The sequence below is a fragment of the Onychostoma macrolepis genome, chromosome 21 (assembly GCF_012432095.1).
Source record: "Onychostoma macrolepis isolate SWU-2019 chromosome 21, ASM1243209v1, whole genome shotgun sequence".
NCBI lineage: Eukaryota > Metazoa > Chordata > Actinopteri > Cypriniformes > Cyprinidae > Onychostoma > Onychostoma macrolepis.
Genome location: NC_081175.1, coordinates 29,166,471 through 29,187,954, shown reverse-complemented (window position 1 = coordinate 29,187,954; position 21,484 = coordinate 29,166,471). Strand labels below are relative to the sequence as shown.

Here is a 21,484-nt window from a genome sequence, read left to right as displayed (position 1 = left end):
TTTTTAAGGTAAGTGGTTGCAAATTTATATTAGCCACATTTAATAAAAAAAAAATGTTGATAGTTAGTCAATAAATTTGTTTATTTAAATGTAGCTAAAATAAATTGATTTCAACCGCTTACCTTAAATTTTTTTTTGTGAATTCAATGAATCATTTTTTTTCCAGTGTATAATATAAAATGCTATCGAGTCATCTTAAATTCTATTTAATGCAAGTGATTTTCCGCAGTATCAAATTAAATAAATTTTAAGAATTAACCATCTTAAAAAAAAAGTTCTAAAATTATTTTGCTGAAATGTATCTCTTTGTTCTGGCAGCTGAAACGAAAGTGTGAATGAAAGCACACCCTTATAAAGTACATGGATTGTGGGGTAGCTTGATTCATAATTTGAATCTATACTTTAATCTACTGTGTATATAATCCAACAATACAGTGTTCTTTATGTGTAGCACAATTGTATAGGCTTTAAATGATTATTTTTGTGTGCATTGAAAGGATTTACAGCTGCCACAAATATATCATCCTCACTTATGTTTTCGTGTCAAAAATTTAGAAAAGTAATGAAAGATAATAGGATATTACTTTTATTTATTTATTTATTTTATACATGAATGTGTATAGATTTGCATGGAAATATATATGTTTAAAACAAAAATGTCCTATTTAGAAGACTGCACTTTTATAAAATTAAAGTTATTATTAATCAGTTAATTTATTATAAGAGCAGTTGTTTTAATTATTTATTATTTTAATAATGGTGCATGGTGTGTGAAGCTGCTCAGTGGGTGGCGGTACTGCACTAATAACGGAGAAAGGGCGGGACCTCTGTTAATGTGGGCGGGGTTTGTGACTCTGGCCCCTCCCATCACAGCAGCGCTGCGCGTGTCAGGTGAAGTTTATCCCTCCGTTGCTTCCGTTCTCGCTGACAGCAGCAGCAGCGGTAAAGATGGACAGAGACTCTACGGTCCGCAGAATCAGAGCCCAACAGTACCAGAACCAGCAGCAGATCCAGCTGGACTTTCGCGATGAAGCGGCCGCGCTGAACGGGCTCCGCAAGCGCAAGCTCAAGCCGGAAGTGAGCGGGCTGCTGGGCGAGAGTTCCGCTGTGCTGCTGCTGCTGGGGTTCGTGATTCTGCTGTGGGTTCTGGTTCTGCTCTCACTGCAGCAGCTCATCATCAGCAGCCCAGGACACTTCAACGCGCTGCGGGCCAGGTACACTTGACCAAGAATACCAGGGTGCTGTGCTGTTTACTATGGTATTACATGAATCTTCAGGAATACCTTTAATGAATACTATGGTAATACCATGGTAAATTAGCATAATGCCATGGTTAAAAACAACTAGTGTTTTTATAATATATCATGATTGTTTATGGTGTAATATAGTCTATTATAAACTTTAATACACAATAACAATGCACATTGTAAGTAACATTTTAAAGCTCTTTATATGTGTACTTTTATATGTGACCCTGAGCACAGAAGCAGTCATAAGCAGCACAGGTATATTAGTAGCAATAGCCAACAATACATTGTATGGGTCAAAATTATACATTTTTCTTTTATGCTAAAAATCATTAGGATATTAATTAAAGATCATGTTCCATGAAGATATTTTGTAAATTTCCTACCGTAATTTTTGATCAGTAATATGCATTGCTTAGAACTTCATTTGGACAACTTTAAAGGCGATTTTCTCAATATTTAGATTTTTATTTATTTATTTTTTGCACCCTCAGATTCCAGATTTTCAAATAGTTGTATCTCGGCCAAATATTGTTCTATCATAACAAACCATATAAATCAATTAAAAAAAAAAAAAAAATGGACCCTTATATGACTAGTTTTGTGGTCCAGGGTCACATATATTAAAAAATAAGTAAGTTAATAATTATATTTTAATTTGTAATATTTAGAAACAAATTATTCAAGTCGTTTGTTTACTGTAGTTACTACTGTTGTTGTTGCTACAGTTACTGATGCTACTATTGTTTATTTGATGTCAATTGTGGCTGATACAATTTATTACCGTGTTACTGTGAGAACAGTAGCTAGTAACTCTGATTTATTGGATTAACTATGGCTTTATGACTTATGAGAACTTTTTATCAACTTTAAAGCATGCATAATATCTGTCTGCTGGGTTTGAGTATACCAGAAAAAAAACAACAACAACAACAACAAAAAAAAAAACATTTAAATATTGAGGGAATAAGAGGTTAATTTCAGTATAACTTGTATTATTTTTCATGTCATACAGCAACTATCTCTACAAACAAAGAAAGTCAAATGAAAAGAAAATGAAGTTTGAAGATCTTTTAAGTAAGTTGCAAAATGTGAAACTAATTGTTTATTGTTTTAAGCTTGAATTTAATAAAACGTTATCTAATTTAATGAGTTGTTTGCATATAACAAGACTTTAAAAAAAAAAACTTTAAAAGTGCATAAAATGTGTTTATCTTCCAACCAATAGTAAAAAAATGTAAGTGTTATGCTTAGGATAAATACTTATCAATAAGCTTTCAACTTAATAATATGAGGATTACAACATCAACAATATCTGTTTGTTTGAATTTGATTAGAGGAACATTGTAAAAGATATTGTAATATAATTGTTTTTATTGAAAATAAATATGAATAAATATGAATTATTAAATAAAATTCATATGAATTTTCATTAGTATATAAAGTAAATATAATTATTGAATAAAATAAAATAAATGGTATATTATAAATAAACTGTAATATAAATAAATATATCCAAATAAATGTAATATTAAAAAAAAATCTAATTTTAAAATAAAAATATAAAATTTAGGTGGTAACAAGGATATTTTCAGTATTATTTTTTACATATTCTGCAAATCTCTCTTCTAATGATGCTTAAAGTTGGTATTAAATGAAAGTTCATGATCTTATTGTGAGCATTACATCCGTGCATATAGAATGGAATTGAATAGAATAGAATAATCTTTATTGTCATTATAAACCGCTACAATGAAACTCTATTTGGCTTTTTCGCTGCAATTAAATAAGAGAACTCATTAAGAACAAAACTCGTAACCTTTAAGTAAATAAATTAAAATAACTAAATAAATAACAATAAAATAAATAAAAAACAGTACATGTAATTAAGTTTGTGTTATGATGATATTTGTGTGTGATAGGAAGCATCTGGAGCAGATCACGAGCGTCGGGCCGCGGACCGTCGGAAGTCCAGAGAACGAGATCAAGACTGTGAACTACCTGCTGGACCAGATCGAGCAGATCCGGACTGAGAGCCGAACCGGTCCTCACTCCATCACTGTGGACGTCCAGCGGCCCACCGGATCCTTCAGCATCGACTTCCTCGGCGGATTCACCAGCTATTACGACCGTGTGACCAACATCGCGGTCAAACTCGAGCCGAAGACAACCGCGCAGCACTTCATGCTCGCTAACTGCCACTTTGATTCAGTGGCCAACAGCCCGGGTACGTAATTACAACGTTTAATCAACGCTTCACTAACCAACCGAGAGGAGATGTAGTTTCATAGATCAGGAGAGCTTGTTGAGTTTTTATGATTTAATGTTTTGTCTCAGATTTTTTCCTTAATTGTGACCCTGGAGCACAAAAGCAGTCATAAGCAGCACGGGTATATTTGTAGCAATAGCCAACAATACATTGTATGGGTCAAAATTAGAAATTTTTATTTTATGCCAAAAATCATTAGTATATTAAGTAAATATCATGTTCCATGAAGATATTTTGTAAATTTCCTACCGTAAATATATTAAAACTTAATATTTGATTAGTAATATGCATTGCTAAGAACTTAATTTGGAAAACTTTAAAGGTGATTTTCTCAATACTTTGATTTTTTTTGCACCCTCAGATTCCAGATTTTCAAATAGTTGCATCTCAGACAAATATTGTCCGATCCTAACAAACCATACATCAATGGAAAGATTATTTATTCAGTCAATTTAAAAATGTACCCTCATGACTAGTTTTGTGCTCCTGGGTCACAGTTTCAGTGCTGGTGAGACTTAATGGAGATCTCAGTTACGTCTCATTTAAGTTTCAACTCTGATACAATATCAGCTTCATGTCTGAAGCATCAACATGTTTTTGCTTAAGTTTCTTTCAGTAAAAACTATGAAGCTTCATTAAGTTAAAGATAATAAAAGATAAGTCACTCTTTTATAACCTGTGAGAACCTGTGTCTCCTAAAAACACTGCACTGAAGTAATGAAGCTTCATTAAGGGAAACAGGTAACTCCGTAAAATGTCATTGTTCAGAAGTCACTCTTTCATAATTTATGAGACCCAAATGAGTCATAATTGAGAACTACATTAAATCTTTACATTTGTCTCAGCTGTTTCTCCTTAAAAAACTTCTGAAAATCATGACGCTTCATTAAGGCAAAGAGTTAATTCAATGGAATTGCATTGCACAGAATTAGCTTTTTTTATATATATATCTTATGAGTCCTAAATAAGACTTAAACGAGAACCACATAAAGTATTTAACTGTCTCAGACGTTTCTCCCCAGAATCCTGTACTGAAAATAATGAAGCTTCATGAAGTCAAAGAGCTCACTCAATAAAATGATATTTCTCAGAAGATGGTCTTTTATAACCTATGAGATGCAAATGAGACTTTATTGAGAATCACATTAAGTGTTTACCTTTGTCTCAGATATTTTTCATAAAAGTCCTGAAAATCAGCGTCCTGAAAGCAAAGAGTTAACTAAATAAAATGTTATTGCCCATAAGTTGCCCTTTCATAACTTATGAGTCTTAAATGAGACTTTAACATTGTCTCTGATGTTTCTCCTAAAAAACCTGGAATGAAAATCATAAAGCTTCATGAAGTTGAAGAGTTAACTCAGTAAATTGTTATTGCTCAGAATTTGCTCTTATGAGACTTAAACGTGATCTTGTTGAGAACCACGAGTAGGTCACTAGCTGTCCAGTAAGAGCTGTAAAATGAATGTCTAGCAGCTCAGATGATTTGATGAGAAATGTTTGAGTTCATATACAGCAAATCTGATTTTTGATTCCAGGTTTCTGTATCTGAGCACAGTTTGAGACGTTGAGATCTTTTCTGAAGCGTGAGATTATTGGGGTCTTTTTTAGGAGAATCGTCTGAGATGCAGGAGACTCGGTTTAATCTCAATCTTGTTTATAACTGAGATATTAGCGAGATCTCGTGTGACTGGGAGTCTAGGACACACTGTTCTTTGACTCTTGAGAAATTATTCATGGCAGTTATCTTGACGTGATGTAATAACCAGTGAAGGCTGCTGTGGAAATCCATATTTCTTCATCGTGCCGTTTGTCTCTGTTTGCTTGTTGTGTTTGCTGTTGTTCGGAGTGACAGTGATCAGATCGAGCAGTTTAAGGTTTCCTTGTGTTTGGTGTCGCTGTTCTTTGACTCGTGTTTCACATCTTTCTCATTTTTCACTGTGTTTGTGTCTGATGTTGGTTGCATATGGATGAGCATATTACATTATTTGCATTATTTCGTCCTTATTACTAAAGCAACATTAATATCAGCGCTGTTCAGTCACCTTTGTTCTGAATTCCTGATCCTTAGAGAATGAGGAAGTGAAACTGAACAGCAGGATTATGTGTGTGTGTGTGTGTGTGTGTGTGTGTGTGTGTGTATTTGCATGCTGAGCAGGCCTGGTATCTGTTTTTCCTGAGCTTTATTGCTGCTCTCAGTCAAATTCACACCACAAACCCCGACCACAGGACGACAAACCTCAGTGAATGATTTGAGTTATAGAGGGAGAATAAGTAAATCCTCACAAGCTCTCAGTCTGCTCTGAAGATCTGCTGCTGATGATGGAAAAGATGCACGAGTGTCTAACAGACTGCAGTTAGTGATTCAGGTTTGCAGTGCTGTGGATATCTCAGGCCTGGACTGACTTTATTGGCCATTTGTGAATGAGTTTGATTGATGGGAAAGTTGTTTCTAAGAAAACTGTATTTTACATTCACACATGCATTATGCATCATGCATTATATCATCCATTCTTTATGCATCCTGCATAGTAGTGGTTTTATATATTTATTACACATTTGTTTATCAAACTTTATTTGAATTGTGTTTCGAGGTTTGTGTGCAATGAACTAATAACGTACGTGTGTGTGTGTGTGTGTGTGTGTGTTTCAGGAGCCAGCGATGACGCCGTCAGCTGCTCTGTGATGTTGGAGGTTTTACATTCTCTGGCGAATCTCTCCACGCCGCTCACACACGGCGTCATCTTCCTGTTTAACGGAGCCGAGGAGAACATCCTGCAGGTGAGAGGTCACGGCACATCTGACCTTTGACCTCTGACCTCAGAGGGGTCGGACTGTCATTCTCACTGTGTGTTTGCAGCAGTAGTAATTCAGGACTGATTTTCATGTGTTCAGCATGGTGTTATTTAACTATTGTTGAGATATTATTATAGTTTTTATTAATATTTTGAATTAATTTTAATGTTTTCTGTTTCATTTTAATTTGGTACATTTTTTAGTAATTTGTTGTTGTTTTTTGCACAGAACAAATTGTCATTTATTATTATTTTTTACATTTTTTAAAATATGTCTATATAGCTTTTATTAATTTTTATCTTAGTTTTAGTTTGTTATTTTAGTGCATCAAGTAAAACTGAAAAATTTGAATGTTGCCTTATAAGTTTATAATGTATATTATAATTTTATAAGTTTTTAAATAAGATTTTTTTATGTTTTATTTTATTTCACTTAACACTTTATTTCAAGTAATGGAAATGTTTTTTTCCTTATAGTGTTAGTTAACTATAATAACCCTCTGGCACACACAGATGAGTTTGAAAGCGTCTGTCTCTTTCTCTCTCTCAGGCCAGTCACGGCTTTATTACCCAGCATGCCTGGGCTCAGCAGGTGCGAGCGTTCATTAACCTGGAGGCAGCAGGAGTGGGCGGGAAAGAGGTGGTGTTTCAGACAGGTAAACACTCATACCTGTGTGTGTGTGTGTGTCAGAGCTCAACACCTGCAGCACATCAATACATTTCCTCTGTTGCTGGGCAGAGCAGGTCCCAGAATTAAAGGGCCAGCGTCTCCTGTATTCACTCTCCATTCACTCACGCTCATGTCACTATAAACCAGCGGGTCTCAACCGCTTCTCAAATAATATTAAATAATCTTGTAGCCTCAAAATGGCTCAAATGATTTGATAAAAAGCATGGAAAAAAGCATTGAAATCAGCTAAAAAAACCTAAAAATTAACATTTTTTCCAGTCATATAAATGGCAAAAAGAGTCCCAGTTTATTCAAATTCACCCCTATTTGTTTATTTAAATTCACCCCCTCAGCAACTGTTTTTTTAAGCTAATTCTAACAGGATAAGCAGGATTCACACTGTCTTCTAGATTTCTAGACTCTGAAAACTCATTAAATTAATAAACTATTTTTTATATAATTGAAAATTATATAATTTTAATTATAATTATTCAAGTTACTTATTTTAATCTATGGACACTCCTAGTTTCTGTACAGTAAAGTTTTGAAAACAAAACTGTCATTACAGCAAATATACCATATATGTGACCCTGGAGCACAAAAGCAGTCATAAGCTGCACAGGTATATTTGTAGCAATAGCCAACAATACATTGTATGGGTCAAAATTATCCATTTTTCTTTTATGTCAAAAATCATTAGGATATTAAGTAAAGATCATGTTCCATGAAGATATTTTGTAAATTTCCTACCGTAAATATATCAAAAACTTAATTTTTGATTAGTAATATGCATTGCTAAGAACTTCATTTGGACAACTTTAAAGGAGATTTTCTCAATATTTAGATTGTTTTGCACCCTCAGATTCCAGATTTTCAAATAGTTGTATCTCAACCAAATATTGTCCGATCCTAACAAACCATACATCAATGGACAGCTTATTTATTAACCTACATCAGGCCTTGATGTTTAATCAGTGCAACACAATAGCAGATGTTTATCAGATTGTTCATGTCTGTTTACATTCACTTTCATTATATGGAAAGCTGAACATTCTGCTAAACGTCTAAATGTGATTGTGTCAGGTCCGGAGAACCCGTGGCTGGTGCAGGCGTATGTCCGCGCTGCTGTCCATCCGTTCGCTTCAGTCGTGGGTCAGGAGGTTTTCCAGAGCGGCGTTATTCCCTCAGACACAGACTTCCGCATCTACAGGGACTTTGGAAATATTCCTGGTATGAGATACTCATTCACACAGTCTGATACACTCAGATTCATCTGCACCGGTGATGCTTTTATTCAGTCAAATCACGATAATATTTAAAATAACATTATTCAGTTTTTCATCCAGTGGTGTGTGAAGTGTTTGTCCTCTCTGTGCCATTCTGCAGGGATTGATCTGGCGTTCATAGAGAACGGTTTCATCTATCACACTAAATATGACACTCCGGAGCGAATCCACACCGACTCCATCCAGAGAGCAGGTGAGACGCTTGATGATTCCTCAAATACAGGAATAAACGAGAGAATGAAGACATCTAGATGCTGACCAGAAAACACACACACACACACACACACACACACACACTCATCTGTGTGTGTTATTGCTCAGATCAGCAGCCTCACACTCCTGTGAGTTTAAGAAGATCAGCAGTAGACTGATCCAAACCCAGATGTGTCTGTTTCAGAGGGTCTTTATGAATACAAATAAAAAATAAATTAAAAAAAGGCTAAATCTTATAACTTGGGGAATAATTGGAAAATATCATCTGTCTCTTGCTGCTTAAGATCATCTTATATAAACACTTTCATAAGTTCATATACTTTATTTCTGTGCTGCTGAATTCAGTTAAACTGAATCACTAAACAGACTCCGTTAAAGATACCAATGTTCAGTAAATAATTCTGTGAAAATAATAATAATAAGTACTTATTATTATCATTGTTTATTTTAATAATAGTTTTGTAAATAAAAAGTTGTTTTGATGATAAAAATTTGATTTTAAAAATTTGTATTATTTTTAAGTTATTTTCTTAAGTTATTGTATTAAATTAAAATTATTAATACTTGGTAATATTATTGTGAAGAGTAACAATACATGTAATTACTAATAATAACATAATAATCATCACTAACGTACTATAATACTTTTACATTGAAATTAGTATTATTAATAACAACATATTATTATTATTATTATTATTTAGTTTTAATATTGTTACTCATGTCATTTCAATAATAAAAATATTAATATGAATACATGTAATTATTGCTAATAAAATATAGCCATAATAATGAAAGAATTATTACTATTATTATCTAATTACTATTGTTGTTTTAAATATTATTATATAAAATATGATATAATTATATTTTATTGTATTATATTATATTTTAATTATTATTATGAAATAAACATATACAAATTTATTATTATTATTATTATTATTATTATCCAAATGAATAATGCATTAGCCCAGCCGTAGGCAGTTTATGATCAATATGCAAACGGAACTTGTTGCATTAATCTAGTATTACACTGATGTGCGTCACGTCACGTGTGTGTTTACTGTACATAGTTTATTTTAAATGTGACTCATCCAATCAGAATTTAGACTCAGTGCTGTGTTTTATGATATAGTATGAATACAGTTGTTGGGCTGATCAGAGGTCAGTGCTGCTGTACTGGATGAATGTAGTGTGTGTCAGTGTTGGTTCTGCTGTGTCGACTGCGTCAGTGGCTCAGTATGTGAGTGTTTGCTGATATCCTGATCGAGTCAGAGTTAACAGACTGTAAAGGTTTAAAGTTTAAACTCTCTGCTGTAGAACAACAGTAGCTGTGTGTTTCAGCAAATCAACCTCAGGCATCAGGACAGATGCATAGAAACCACACGAATGTGAAAATATGATTGCTATAAAATAATCATATGAAGTCTAAAAATTCAATAAATGAATATAATTATCTACAAAACAGTAGCACTATTTTTCCTACAATCATATATTGACAGTACAGACAGATGTGTGTTGATTCTGTTTCCTGTTCCTGTGGTCTCCAGGTGACAACATCCTGTCTGTGCTCACACACCTGCTGATGTCAGAGCAGCTGGCTGACTCATCAGCGTATCGCCACGGTAACATGGTGTTCTTTGATCTGCTGGGCGTTACCGTGGTAGCGTATCCCGCTCGTGTCGGCACCATCATCAACTTACTGGCCGCCGTTGCCACGGTGATCTACCTGGGCAAGAAGTACATGATAAGTAGCAATGCAGGTGCGTGACGCTAACCAATCATATTTATTATCACTCAATGGTTTATTCAGAAATTTCATTGATAGGGATTTTTAAGAATATTTCTATCAAATATCAAAGTAAAAGAGCTTATATGATTGCTATATAATTTTTTAGTAGGGTTAGAATTTTTGGAAGGATAAGTATTGTATATAAAAAGTTTTGAAATAGCCTTTGCTGCGAATGAATGAATGAATGAATTAATTAATTTATACAAAATAGTATTTTATTTATTTATTTTAACAAAAAATGTAATACATTTTATTTATTTATTTTAATGCCACATCATAGCATTATTTAAATAAAATAAAACCATTTATTTGTTTATTTATTTATTTAGTTTAACACAAAATCATAGCATTATTTAAATAAAATAAAACTATTTATTTATTTTAATGCCACATCGTAGCATTATTTAAAGAACATTTGTTATTAGTTCATTTATTATTTTAACACCAAATTTTAGCGTTATTTAAATAAAGTACATTTATTTATCTATTTCATTCCAAATCGTAGCATTATTTAAATAAACAATGATAATTTTATTTATTTATTCATTTGTTTGTTTTAACACCAAATAACAGCATTATTTAAATACATTTTATTTATTTATTTATTTTAATGCCAAACTGTAAGATTATTCAAATTTAAAAAAAATAATAATTTATTCCATACGGAATTTTAAAATGGATTAAAATAAACTTGTAATAAACCATGATAACTGATATGCTAATATATCTGTTTAATTAAAGTCTATTCTGTTGAATGCTACGAGTACAAACAGGCATCATGATTTTGTAATGCGAGTAATGAACAATATAAAACAGGAGGAAGTAGGGTTGGGAATCGAAAATCAATTCCAATTCCAGAATCGGAGGCTTAAGGTCAGGCACGGGATACTTCTTGTAAAATTTAAATTTAAATTCCTTTGTGCGCGCCTTGTTTTTTTAGGTAGCTGTTAAAAATGTATTTGTCTTTGAATCATTCATTTAAGAGATTCACTCAAAAACACTGATTTATTCATAAATTTAATGTGATTTTGTTCTTATTATTCTGGTGTATTAATGTTTGCGGTGTGTGTGTGTGTGTGTGTGTGTGCAGGCGGCCGGTACCTGCGTGATCTGGCGTGTGCGGTGTGTGTGTGTGTGTTGAGCTGGTTCGTGACTCTGCTGACGGTTCTGATCGTGGCTCTGCTGGTCACTCTCGCCGGTCGCTCCATGTTCTGGTACACACACTTCTACGCCGCTGTGTGTTTGTACGGATCCGCCGCCACCGGAAAGATCCTGCTGATCCACACACTCGCCAAGAACCTGTACTATGGGGTGAGACACAAAACACACCTCACATCCATTCATCTGCCCTCAGAAACACACTTCTGGGCCGAACTACACTCAGCTGATGTGACTAATCCAGTCTGAACCTGAGCGCACTGTAATATTCACAACAATTTATTTATGTACTCATAAAATACGTTTTAGTTATGTCATTACTGATAACTGATATGCTGGCTAATATTATTAATCTGATTATTATTTAAATAAAAAATAGTGCTCTCAAACAATTAATCGCGAATAATCGCATCCAAAATAAAAGTTTTTGTTTACATAATATATGTATGTGTACTGTGTATGTGTATTATATAGTATAACACATACAGTAATGTATTTACATGCATATATTTTTATATTCTTATATTTTATATTATATTTAAATATATTTAACATATAAACATAACATTTTTAGTGAATATATACATGCAAGTGTTTGTATGTGTATATATACGTAATAAATATAAACAGTATGCACACAAAAATTTGTTTTTGACAACACTAATAAAAATAATACAATAAAATAATTTATTCAACACCAAATCTGTTCATTATTCAAATTAAAAATAAATAATACCACATTTATTTAACATCAGTAAATTTTAATTGTAAATAATTCATTTTAGTAAATATTTATTAAATATTAATTTAGTAAACAAAATATTTATTAATTAATGCCGAATTAGTTTGTTTGTTTATTTATTTACTTATTTTTAACTCCATATTGATATCATTATTTAAGTAAATAAAAAATCACTGAATTTTAAATAAAATTCATTCTTTTATTTATTCATTAAAAAAATTCAGTTAATAAAATAAATTTTTAATAAATCACAGGTAACCGATTTGCTGGCTAATATTACGAATTACGAATATTATCCGTTTCATTATTTAAATAAAATAAAGTATTTTTTTTATTATTTTAACAACATATCAGTAGCTTTATTTAAATAGTAATTAAATTAAATAATAAAAGTATGAATTAATTCCAAATCAGTTGCATTATTAAATAAGTATGAAAATATATACCTGTTTATTTAAATATTCAATAAAATACATTTACAGGCATAAAATATATTTTTAGTAAATCATATTATCACTGATAACTGATATGCTCAGGAGTTTATTTTATTTATTTATTCCAAATCAATATCATTATTATATATTTTTTTTAAATCAAGTGAAATTATTTACTATTAAAATTATTTTTATTATTTTTTTAAAATAAAAAATTAAAAAAATCATATTTTAATTTGTTTACTTACATGATCAATTTCTAAATGACATTTGTAAGGTTTGAGATGTTTGTAGGACGTCTTTGAAACAGATGAGCGTCTGTAAGGACTAGTTACTGAGTGCCTCGAGTCACATGAAAGGGTTTTTCTTATGGGTTTGTGTTTCCACTCATATGATCAGTAATGTTGATTATTACAGTCACCCGCGGCTGGTGTTCTGTGAATGTCACCGAGGGTCTTTACCTGCGCGTCCGGTTACTAATGACTAATTAATCAGCCTAAAGACCCAGAGTTCACTGCTGTGTCTCATTAACACCACTGATGGAAATACTCTTTGTCATTCATTTCATTCTTTATTAATGTAACTTTTCATAAGCTCTTTTGAAGATTTTAATCATTAAATGTAAGCTTTTTTTAGTCCATGTAAGCAGTCATGCAGTAAAAGTACAAATATTCCATTTAGTCTCTTAGTTAATATGAGCTCAAGAAAACTCAAGAAATATTATAAAAGAATGAAAAAAATGTGTGTTTGTTCATGCTGTCGTGGTTTTTACAATATTACATTATTTGTCAAATGCTGCAGCTCTGTTCTTGTGTGTTTGTATAGTTACGCTTTAAATTTAGGATTAGTTATTAGAATATATTCAGCTCACACAATAGCACAATATTTCCTCATTCTGTGCATTTCTCTGTGATCTTGGATGGATTTCTCACGACAGATTTATTATTTCAGATATATTACTGTTTGGGTCAGTACGATTTTTTACTGTTTTTTTTTAAAGAAGTCTCTTCTGCTCATCAAGGCTGCATTTATTTGATCAAAAATACAGTAAAAAATTTGAATTATTACTTAAGTGTAAAATAGCTGTTTTCTATGTGAATATCTGTTAAACTGTAATTTATTTCTGTGATCAAAGCTGTATTTTCAGCATCATTACTCCAGTCTTCAGTGTCACATGATCTTCAGAAATCATTCTAATATGCTGATTTGCTGCTCAACAAACATTTCTGATTATTATCAATGTTGAAAACAGTTGTGCTGCCCAATATTTTTGTGGAAAACGGTCATACATTTTAATTCATCAGGATTCACAGATGAATGGAAAGTTTAAAGACATTTGATGGTTTTAACTCCTCTAGGACTCTCTTTTTTTTTAACTTAGTGAAATATAGACAAATATATAAAATATTAATAACGTGAGACCAGAGTTAGTTTGAGATTAGATAAACTTTACAAACCTTATTTTACTACATTGAAACATTCAACATCTTGTCATGATAATACAAACAAACAAACGTAACTGCTACTAGTTCAATAGAATCATAGCATTATAACACCAAATTTGAGTATTATTTATAAATAAAATCAATTTTAAAAAATTGTTTATAATAAACACATTTTTGTATTTATTATTTTTTAACACCAAATCATAGCATTATATAAATATAAATAAATATATATTTTTACAACAAATAAACATACACATTTTAATTAATTAATTTATTGTTTCTCCATGCATTATTTAAAAATTAAATAAACAAGTTATTTATGCAATGCCAAATCATAGCATTATTTATTGATAAATTAAATAAAATAACATTTTATTTATTTTAACACCAAATGTTTGTGCTGATGCATAAATATCTGCTCAAGTTGTTTTTCTGCTTATGTCCATCCATCTGCTGCTCCGCTCTCATTGGCTGAGACAGTATGTGTGTGTGTGTGTGTGTGTGTGTGTTTGTCTGTCTGTCTGTGTCTGCGTCTGCGTCTGTGTGTCTGTGTTTGTCGGTGTGTGTGTGTGTGTGTGTGTTTGTCTGTGTGTGTGTGTGTGTGTGTGTGTGTGTGTGTGTTTGTCTGTGTGTGTGTGTGTGTGTGTGTGTGTGTGTGTGTGTGTGCGTGTGTGTGTGTTTGTCTGTGTGTGTGTGTGTGTGTGTGTGTGTTTGTCTGTGTGTGTGTGTGTGTGTGTGGGTGTGTGAGTGTACTCACAGGTGTGTGTATACTGGTTTTTGTGGTTTATGGGGACAAAATTTGTATAATGACATGGGTATGACAGAGGTATTACAATTTGAAGGTGGTTTATGAGGACACTGCCTATGTCCCCGTAATTCAAAAGGCTTAAAAAACATACTAAATGGTTACAAGTCTCCTGTAAGGGGTAGGTTTAGGTGTAGGGTTGGTGTAGGGCAATAGCACATACAGTTTGTACAGTATAAAAACCATTATGCCTGTGTGTGTGTGTGTGTGTGTGTGTGTGTGTGTGTGTGTGTGTGTGTGTGTGTGTGTGTGTGTGTGTGAGTGAGTGAGTGAGTGAGTGAGTGTGCACGTTTTTGTGACATATGAGGACACACATTTGTATAATGACGTGGCTATGACAGATATTACAAGGAGAAGGTGATTTATGAGGACATCAGGGTTGCCAGGTTTTCTCAGCAAAACCTGCCTAATTGCTACTCAACTTTTCAGTGGGGTTTCCCAGTAAAAATCGCGTTCCGGTGGGGTAAAATACATGTTTTTTTTGGTGGAGTCCCCCTGATAAAAGTCGTAGGGGCTAAATATCACGTTACTGGGGTCGCTTCAACCCGCGGACATGAAAAACGGAAAGAGCATTAATGTAGTCCTTGGCAACACTGGAGGACATTTCCCCATGTCCCCATATTTCAAAAGGCTTATAAATCATACAGAATTAGTTTTTTTGAGAAAGTAAAAATGCAGAAAGTTTCCTGTAAGGGGTAGGGTTAGGTGTAGGGTTGGTGTAGGGCGATAGAAAATATGGTTTGTACAGTATAAAAACCATTACACCTATGGGATGTCCCCACAATTTACAAAAACAAACGTGTGTGTGAGTGTATTTCTGTCTGTCTGTCTGTCTGTCTGTCTGTGTGTGTGTTGAACCAGTTACAACATCTGATTTGTATATATTTCTATGTGAATATGGTATAAGTGTGTATGGTTATTAATGAGAATATGCTGGTGTTTGGTCTCTCTGTCAGGGTGTGAGCGGCGTGGATCTGTCGGAGCGCTTCTTTGACGTCAGTCTGCTGTTGTGGTGCAGTGCGCTGCTCTTCCTCACTCAGCGAGGCTTGTGTTCGGCGTATGTGCCCATGATGATGGTCGTCTTCCCTCTCGCCAGCAAACTGCTGCTCACCAAACACTTCAGAGCCAGAGGTCAGACACACAGCATCATTCTGGACTGTGTTTTCAGGGTGTTTGATTGTCCCGTGTTTGAGTCCAGCAGACATCAGTGCTGCCCTTCATCTCTGTGTGTGTGTGTGTGTTCAGGAGCATCTCTGCAGTACTCTGTCCTGTATCTGATGGGTCTCGCCGTGCCATATGTCCACATCATGTTCCTCATCTGGGTGGTGTTTGAGATCTTCACACCCATCCTGGGCCGCAGCGGAACCGAGATCCCGCCTGATGTTGTTCTGGCCTCACTCATCACCCTCGCAACTGTCACTCTGTCTTCATACTTTGTGAGTCATACAGACTAACTGTAACATAGGACATACAAATGTTAAAAAAATTCAAATTTAATGATTCAAATTAAAACAATTCTAATTCTGAAATTCTAATTCAGACATTTGAATTTAAAATGTAAATTCCAATAAAAAAAAAAAAAAAAAAAATTCTAATTCTGATTTTTAAAAAATCTAATTTAAAAATTCTAATTCAAAAATTCAAGTCCAAATATTCAAAATGTAATAATTCTGATTCAAACATTCAAATTCAAAACTTCAAGTCCCAAAATTGATTCACCAATTCGAATCTAAATATTCAAATTTAAAAAGTCTGATTGAAAAATTCAAATTCAAAGCTTCAAATCCAGAAATTACAATCCAAAAAAATTCTGATTCAAAACTTGAAATATTTGGATTCAGAAATTATGATGGAAAAAAACATCAAATTCAGAAATTCAAATTCAACATTTCTGATTAAAAAATTAAAAAATGTAAATTTACAAATTCAAATACAAAAATACTAATTCAGATTTTAAAATTCAGATCCAAAAATTCAGATTCAAAAATACTAATTTAGGTTTTAAAAATTCATAGGCAAAAATTCAGATTAAAACATTCAAATTTAAAAATTCAAATAAAGGAATTCTAATTTCAAATATTAAAAATTTCAAATTCAGAAACTTAAAAAATTCTACTTCTTCCAGCATACACTTCCTTATACCCGTTTATCTCTCTCTGTCCCTGTCTCTCCACAGATGCATTTCATCTATCTGAGCCGCAGCACGAAGCGGATCTTGGCTGGTCTGGGATCAGTGTTTACGCTGATGTTTGTTCTGGTCTGCTGTGGTCTGTTCTTCCCGTATTCTGCTGACCCGTCCAGCCCGCGACCCAAACGCGTGTTTGTCCAGGTACCGCCGTCACCGGTTGATATGTTTATATTAATGTGTTTACATTCCAGTGAGGGCAGTGTTTGTTGTGTGTGATCCAGCACAGCACACGCGTGTTTCACGCTCCGGACGGCTCGGTCGAGCGCTCCGACTCCGGTTTGTGGATCAACAGTCTGGATTACAGCGGCATGCAGCACATCACGCCTCTCATCCCGCAGATCAACGACAGCATCCGCTCGCGCTGCTCCGAGCAGCTGCCCTACTGCGGCTTCCCATGGTTCCTTCCGGTCAAGTTCCTGGTCAAGTGAGTGACGGAGATCACTGCTGCTCTCTGTGTGCTTTAGACTATCAGTGAACCTCAGCTTCCTCTGATTACAGGAAGAACTGGTATCTTCCTGCTCCTCCAGTCTCTCCTCAAGCTCCGCTGGAGTTCCAGCTCTTATCCAGACAGGAGAACGAGTGGGGAAGCGTTAGAATGAGCTTCCAGGCCAAAGGTCAGAGTTCAGGGGCATTTCATCATGAGCCTAAGAGAACTGTTGATAACTCTATTCATCAAAAACAGTTTTTTACATCATAAAACTAATTTTAGTTTAACATTAATACAAATTTGTTAATAAAAATGAATGCAAATATTAACATTTGTCATATACTGTATATAAAATTAAAAATAATAATCAATAATGTTGAAGACTTTATTCTTCAAAAGCATTTTTTTAAATTACTGAAACTTTGAAATATTACAAAAGTTTAAAGACTAGATTTATAATTGTATATTATATTATTATATTTAATTAAATAAAAATAAGCTAATAAGTGTAGACCATCTGTCATATATATATAGCATGCAAATATATATATATATATATATATATATATGCATTATCAAAATATAATAGTAATGATTGTCAATAAACAATATTAAGGAAATATTATATTGCAAATATTTAATGTTTAATTTTTGATCTAGTTTGTTATATATATAAATTATATTGCATATATAACAAACATGCAACTAATATTAATAATTTTGCTTAATATATTTTAATTTACATTAATATTTTTAAGTTTTTAATTGTATATAATTATAATTTTTATTTACATATTTATATAGAAATATATGTTATATAAATTATATAAATAGTATATATTTACATATTATTGTAAACATACCTGAAATTGTATACATATATATGTTCATATTTATTATACATATAAATATACATTGATTATTTAGAAGAATGATGGCTGTCAATAATCTAATAAAAAGCTTTGTTTAAAATGATTTATTACAAATATTAACATTTTTAACTTTTATAAATTTGACACATATTTAAAAAAGTTGTTTTTATAGTTTTATTGTAGTATAGAATTTATTTTGTAATGTAATATAAAACAATGAAAAATTATTTTATTACTTCAGTTTTATCTATCTATCTATCTATCTATCTATCTATCTATCTATCTATCTATCTATCTATCTATCTATCTATCTATCTATATATATATATATATATATATAGCTAACTGTATTATAAACTACTTTCTAAATAAACAGTTACCTTTATTTGTTTCATTTGCATTTAATAATGCAGTAACTGTGTGTGATATTTGACTGGTTTAGATCAGACTGTGTGTGTGATCAGCTGATGTGAGGCTGTTCTCCTTCAGGTCCGAGTCACATGTCTCTGTATGTGCGTCCTGAGGCTGGAGCGTCTCTGATTGGCTGGTCGTTTGGTGACGGGACACCACGCTTCGATCTGAGCGGAGAGTACTTCATCTTCTACTCTCACGGCCTCGACGCTCCGGCCTGGAGCTTCTGGTTCGAGATCCAGGTGAGTGTGAGACGTGTGTGACCGGACGAGTGAGGAAGCATTCATTATCTGAGTGTGTGTGTGTTTGTGCTTCTTTAGCGGTCCTCAGACGCGTCTCCAGACGAGGATCTGATCTCTATGGCCGTCTCCTCTCATTACTTCTCCGGTCCGGACCGCCGCTCCGAGCCGCTGGAGGCTTTACTCAAGAGATTCCCGGCCTGGGCCTTTCCTTCATCCTGGGTCAGCACTTATCACATGTACAGATACTGAGAGACACGAGCGGACCCCTGACACACACACACACACACACACTCTCACTCACTCACTCACTCACTCACTCACACACACACACACACACACACACACACACACACACACTCACTCACTCAGTCACGCACACACACAATCAACTCCACACCAACTTCTTCATTCACAAACCAACTGACAGTGGTTATTTTATTATTATTTATTTTATTTTATTTATTTTTTCATTTCATTATTGTTTTATTTTTTCATTTAATTTCTTACTTATTTTATTATGTTTCATTTTTATTTCTTTATATTTTATTTTATTTTTATTTGTCTGGGTCTTATTTCAACACAAAAAGAAAAAAAGTGTTAAATTACATTTTGGATTAAGAAAATTAAGCCTTAGAATCAGATTTTACATTATGCCATTATTTTTTATGACAATTAAACACATTTCACCCTAAATTCTCATGTGGCATTTTATTTGAATTATGTACTTATTTTAGAATCATCATTGTTTTAATAAGACAATGAGATACAATGATTAATTGAATTTCTTCCCCCCAAATATTATTTAATTTACTTTTGGTTTGTTTTTGTAATTCTCATTCTTGTTTTTCATTTCTGATTCTTACTAATGAAATACTGTCTTTTAATATATTTAAAAATAATAAAATAATGAAATGTATTTTATTGCTAAAAATCAGAAAGAATGAGAATTACGAAAATGTAAATTAATATTTCTATTAATATAATGATTCTTTTTTTTTTTGTACTTATTTTTTTTACACAAGCAATGTGAATTGAGTATTGTGTTTAATTGTCATGAAAATAATGCAAAATCTGAAAGGTTTTGATTTTGTTGTGAAGTGTGAGATCTGGACTGATATCGGCGTCTTAGACGGAGAGATTCTGCTTCACAGCGACAGACTTGGTGCTTTCAGATGACCGAGATCACGTCATGCTCATGCGCTGGTGATGTCATTTCCTGTCCGTGATCTTGTGTCGATGGCCGTTCTGACATGATGTGAATGCAGCATTAACAAAATGACCAATGCCAATTTCAAGCTGTTTATACCTCGTTCTCTCTGTTTTATGCAACTGTTTTCAGATTGAGTTCTGATCACTCAGCTACAGAAGCATGGTATAATCGCAGTAAACAATCGTCAATGTGCTCAAAGTCCAGCTGCTTGTTTGCTTATTCATGTTTGTATTATTGCGTGAGTGAATACGGTTTAAATGTTCTTCTGGACTGAACTGGATTTGAAGCCTTAAAAATGAATATTATTACTACAGTAAAAAGATGTTAATTCTTGTAGATCTCATGTAAAATTTGAGCTTCAGAATCTTTGTCCTTTTATGATATGATGGTTGGATAAAGACATTGCTTTTTTTTCTCTTTTTCTGTGCATTTCTGTTTTGTTGAGGTTGAGATCCATAAACTAATTCAAACTTAAGAACTGATGAATGTTTCTCCGTCCCAGATTTCAGATGAATGTGGAAATATGACTGTTAATGAATGTTTAATTACTCTGCGTTAGTCTTTTTGTTTTGTAATGAAAGTCGACATGCGTTTGGGAGAATGTTCAATGAGCATTATTTATGAACGACAGGCTGATCTTTATTTCACAATAACCTGTCGTCGTTACGCTGTTACTAACTTCACTGACAGCTGCATGTCTGACTTGAGCAAACAAAAGCAATGAGACAGAAAATCTGCACATCACTGTAAAATACAGTCATAATAACTGTGATCACGTGACAAATCTGTAAATATTTTTGATAACATTTCTCAAACTAGTCATATTCCGAAATGTTTTGTGACACAAACTGAATGAAACTCATTTCTTGTCACATAAGAATCACTTGATTGATTGTTCATTAATGTCTTTTAGAGGTTGATTTAATTGTTTGTGTAATTTTAAGTCTTGTTCATGTTTATGTCATTTGCTGTACTGAATTGTTCTTCTGAGATGAATCATCTTTCTATTACAAAAATCACTTTTGCTCTCCTGTCATTTTTTTCTTGTCTTTTGTTAAACTAAAGATTTTTTAAATGTTTTTGAAAGAGAAAAATGTGAACAAACATTAAAAATCACCATCAGTCAACTGAAAAATTGTTTTCAAACTATTTTTCAGTTTTTTTTCTTCAGCTGATGTTTAAAAGTTTGTATCTGTAAGACTTTGCAATGTTTTTGAAAGAAGTCTCTTCTGATCACCAGAGCTGCAGTTATTTGATCAAAAATACAGTAAAAAT

At 33.0% G+C, this 21,484-nt stretch overlaps 1 protein-coding gene across 3 annotated transcripts; it reads left to right on the top strand.

Annotated features, from left to right (window-relative positions):
• The first annotated feature begins 864 nt into the window (after positions 1–864).
• On the top strand, positions 865–21,240 carry LOC131529390 (endoplasmic reticulum metallopeptidase 1). Of its 3 annotated transcripts, XM_058759074.1 has the most exons (17): positions 1,097–1,214; positions 2,263–2,324; positions 3,170–3,474; positions 6,167–6,294; positions 6,859–6,964; positions 8,062–8,208; positions 8,365–8,457; positions 10,031–10,243; positions 11,363–11,583; positions 15,816–15,990; positions 16,105–16,295; positions 17,036–17,188; positions 17,269–17,471; positions 17,546–17,661; positions 18,836–18,999; positions 19,078–19,218; positions 20,098–21,240. In XM_058759074.1, exons 3-17 carry the CDS (start codon positions 3,432–3,434, stop codon positions 20,173–20,175), a joined length of 2,172 nt encoding a protein of 723 aa, XP_058615057.1. In that variant the 5' UTR covers positions 1,097–1,214; positions 2,263–2,324; positions 3,170–3,431; the 3' UTR covers positions 20,176–21,240. The 3 variants fall into 3 exon arrangements, with proteins under 3 accessions (XP_058615055.1, XP_058615056.1, XP_058615057.1); XM_058759072.1 differs by lacking the exon at positions 2,263–2,324 and having other exon boundaries at positions 865–1,214; XM_058759073.1 differs by lacking the exon at positions 2,263–2,324 and having other exon boundaries at positions 865–1,214; positions 19,078–21,240.
• Positions 21,241–21,484: the final 244 nt, after the last annotated feature.